The sequence below is a fragment of the Oncorhynchus gorbuscha genome, unplaced genomic scaffold (genome assembly GCF_021184085.1).
Source record: "Oncorhynchus gorbuscha isolate QuinsamMale2020 ecotype Even-year unplaced genomic scaffold, OgorEven_v1.0 Un_scaffold_1107, whole genome shotgun sequence".
Classification (NCBI taxonomy): domain Eukaryota; kingdom Metazoa; phylum Chordata; class Actinopteri; order Salmoniformes; family Salmonidae; genus Oncorhynchus; species Oncorhynchus gorbuscha.
Genome location: NW_025745986.1, coordinates 118,559 through 122,716, shown reverse-complemented (window position 1 = coordinate 122,716; position 4,158 = coordinate 118,559). Strand labels below are relative to the sequence as shown.

At 52.5% G+C, this 4,158-nt stretch overlaps 1 protein-coding gene across 1 annotated transcript; it reads left to right on the top strand.

Moving 5' to 3' along the window:
* The first annotated feature begins 2,554 nt into the window (after positions 1 to 2,554).
* LOC124021420 (zinc finger protein 2 homolog) lies at positions 2,555 to 3,523 on the top strand. The gene has a single exon (XM_046336609.1). It carries the CDS (start codon positions 2,555 to 2,557, stop codon positions 3,521 to 3,523), a length of 969 nt encoding a protein of 322 aa, XP_046192565.1.
* The last annotated feature ends 635 nt before the right edge of the window (positions 3,524 to 4,158 follow it).

The window sequence follows — 4,158 nt, the reverse complement described above, 5'->3', positions numbered from 1 at the left end:
ACTGGGCCACCTGGTTAATATGATTGGATGTTAATTACTAGACTGGGCCACCTGGTTAATGTGATTGGATGTTAATTACTAGACTGGGCTACCTGGTTAATGTGATTGGATGTTAATTACTAGACTGGGCCACCTGGTTAATGTGATTGGATGTTAATTACTAGACTGGGCTACCTGGTTAATGTGATTGGATGTTAATTACTTGACTGGGCCACCTGGTTAATGTGATTGGATGTTAATTACTAGACTGGGCCACCTGGTTAATGTGATTGGATGGTAATTACTAGACTGGGCCACCTGGTTAATGTGATTGGATGGTAATTACTAGACTGGGCCACCTGGTTAATGTGATTGGATGTGATTGGATGTTAATTACTAGACTGGGCCACCTGGTTAATGTGATTGGATGGTAATTACTAGACTGGGCCACCTGGTTAATGTGATTGGATGTTAATTACTTGACTGGGCCACCTGGTTAATGTGATTGGATGGTAATTACTAGACTGGGCCACCTGGTTAATGTGATTGGATGGTAATTACTTGACTTCCTGTATGTGACATTGTGTTGTTATTTAGTTATTTTTGTCAGTGTAACGAGGCTACTCAGGCGAGAGAGAAAAACCTCACCCAAATGTAGAGCCCCATTGGAAAATATAAATGGACTGTTTGAAAATGGGAATCACATTTTTATTTGGCGTATCTCCGTTTGGGAATACCTGCCCCAGTGTTCTGATCTCTGTCTCTGCTTCCTTCCTTCCAGACACCCAGCTGTAGCAGCTCCCAGCCGGTGGAGAACAGGTTCCCTCTGAGCAGGAGGAGTGAATCCACAGTCTGGGCCAGGAGGATCCACAGTCTGGGCCAGGAGGATCCACAGTCTAGGGCAGGAGGATCCACAGTCTGGGCCAGGAGGATCCACAGTCTGGGCCAGGAGGATCCACAGTCTGGGGCAGGAGGATCCACAGTGGGCCAGGAGGATCCACAGTCTGGGCCAGGAGGATCCACAGTCTGGGCCAGGAGGATCCACAGTCTGGGCCAGGAGGATCCACAGTCTAGGGCAGGAGGATCCACAGTCTGGGCCAGGAGGATCCACAGTCTGGGCCAGGAGGATCCACAGTCTGGGGCAGGAGGATCCACAGTGGGCCAGGAGGATCCACAGTCTGGGCCAGGAGGATCCACAGTCTGGGCCAGGAGGATCCACAGTCTGGGCCAGGAGGATCCACAGTCTGGGCCAGGAGGATCCACAGTCTGGGCCAGGAGGTACCACAGTCTGGGCCAGGAGGATCCACAGTCTGAGCCAGGAGGATCCACAGTCTGGGCCAGGAGGATCCACAGTCTGGGCCAGGAGGTACCACAGTCTGGGCCAGGAGGATTCCACAGTCTGGGCCAGGAGGATCCACAGTCTGGGTCAGGAGGATCCACAGTCTGGGGCAGGAGGTACCACAGTCTAGGGCAGGAGGATCCACAGTCTGAGCCAGGAGGATCCACAGTCTGGGGCAGGAGGTACCACAGTCTGGGCCAGGAGGATCCACAGTCTGAGCCAGGAGGATCCACAGTCTGGGCCAGGAGGATCCACAGTCTGGGCCAGGAGGTACCACAGTCTGGGCCAGGAGGATCCACAGTCTGGGCCAGGAGGATCCACAGTCTGGGTCAGGAGGATCCACAGTCTGGGGCAGGAGGTACCACAGTCTAGGGCAGGAGGATCCACAGTCTGGGCCAGGAGGATCCACAGTCTGGGCCAGGAGGATCCACAGTCTGGGCCAGGAGGATCCACAGTCTGGGGCAGGAGGTACCACAGTCTGGGCCAGGAGGATCCACAGTCTGGGCCAGGAGGATCCACAGTCTGGGGCAGGAGGTACCACAGTCTGGGCCAGGAGGATCCACAGTCTGGGCCAGGAGGATCCACAGTCTGGGCCAGGAGGATCCACAGTCTGGGCCAGGAGGATCCACAGTCTGGGCCAGGAGGTACCACAGTCTGGGCCAGGAGGATCCACAGCCTGTACTCATTAAAGAGGAACAGCAGGAACTCTGGACCAGTCTGGGCCAGGAGGATCCATAGCCTGTACTCATTAAAGAGGAACAGCAGGAACTCTGGACCAGTCTGGGGGAAGGTCAGGAGTCTGACACCACAGAGTTCATATTCACTTCCGCTTGTGTGCAAAGTGACTGTAATCAGGACCCACCTCAGCCCTCACATCTCTACCAGACCCAGAGTACCAGCACCTCATATGAACAGTTGAAAAGAGGAACTAGAGAGGACCGTCAACTATTAGAGACACCCAGCGCTTCTCAGCCCGTCTCTGCAGTGAAGTCGATCCATCCTAGTTCTCCCTCTAAGAGTCGCTGTAAGGTGTGTGGGAAAATGTTTCTCATGAAAAGCTATTTCTTTAAACATGTGAGAATGCACACCAAGATGAGAGAACGTGTCTGTGGGGTGTGTGGAAAACAGGTTGAGTTAGAGGCTATAAAAGATCACGTTCAAGCTCACATCGATGCTCAGTTTACTTGTCAGTTCTGCAGTAAATGTTTCACTAAGAATAATGCTCTGAGGTTACACATGAGAATCCACACAGGGGAGAAATCCTACCGATGTTCTGTCTGCGGCAGAGGGTTCGCAGGAGCAACCAATCTAACCAATCACACGAGGATCCACACGGGGGAGAAACCCTACCGCTGTACTGAGTGTGGAAGGTGTTTCTCTGTCCTGGGTCATCTCCAGACACACATGAGGAGCCACACGGGGGAGAAACCCCACCGCTGTACTGAGTGTGGAAGGTGTTTCTCTGTCCTGGGTCATCTCCAGACACACATGAGGAGCCACACGGGGGAGAAATCCCACCGCTGTACTGAGTGTGGAAGGTGTTTCTCTGTCCTGGGTCATCTCCAGACACACATGAGGAGCCACACGGGGGAGAAACCCTACCGCTGTACTGAGTGTGGAAGGTGTTTCTCTGTCCTGGGTCATCTCCAGACACACATGAGGAGCCACACGGGGGAGAAACCCCACCGCTGTACTGAGTGTGGAAGGTGTTTCTCTGTCCTGGGTCATCTCCAGACACACATGAGGAGCCACACGGGGGAGAAACCCTACCGGTGTACTGTCTGCGGTAAAGGGTTTAGTGTGAGCTGCAACCGGACGCAGAACATGATGATACACACAGGGGAGAAACCCTACCGGTGTACTGTCTGCGGTAAAGGGTTTAGTGTGAGCTGCAACCGGACGCAGCACATGATGATACACACAGGGGAGAAACCCTACCGGTGTACTGTCTGCGGTAAAGGGTTTAGTGTGAGCTGCAACCGGACGCAGAACATGATGATACACACAGGGGAGAAACCCTACCGGTGTACTGTCTGCGGTAAAGGGTTTAGTGTGAGCTGCAACCGGACGCAGCACATGATGATACACACAGGGGAGAGACCGTACCACTGTCCTGACTGTCAGAAAGGATTCATCACCATGGTCCGGCTGAGGAGACATCAGATCGCCGTTCACACGCAGGGAGAAATGTTCTTCTGTAAATGAGCAACAGCTGGAAAAGCATGCAGGCCTTGAAACACACAGTAGAGTACAGAGAGAGAGACAGCGATGACATGATGAGCCCTGACGTAAGACACAGAGAGACAGCCCTGACGTAAGACACAGAGAGACAGCCCTGACGTAAGACACAGAGAGACAGCCCTGACGTAAGACACAGAGAGACAGCCCTGACGTAAGACACAGAGAGACAGCCCTGACGTAAGACACAGAGAGACAGCCCTGACGTAAGACACAGAGAGACAGCCCTGACGTAAGACACACAGAGAGACTAGCTTCCACCTGTAAGAGGAGACTTCTTGGTGAATAAGACATGACTGAACAGCTGGACTTCAGATTTAACAGAGAAGTTGGTGGACCGTATCTTCTGAGCAACAGAAGTCCCTGATCATTAGTTAGAACAGTTGGTTCTCAGACTGTTTGGGGCCTGGGACCCCTTCTGTGTGAGTAAATTCATCAGGGACACCCTCATCAGAACACAACGAGAGTGAGATAGAAAATAGCATACAAGGGATTTTACTGTGACTTTGGCAGTGCATTGTGGGACAAACCAAGTCCCCGGGAAGGAACATTTTAAAAGGAATCACAGAAAGAAATGAGCAGTTTTCAAGCTAATTTCCATG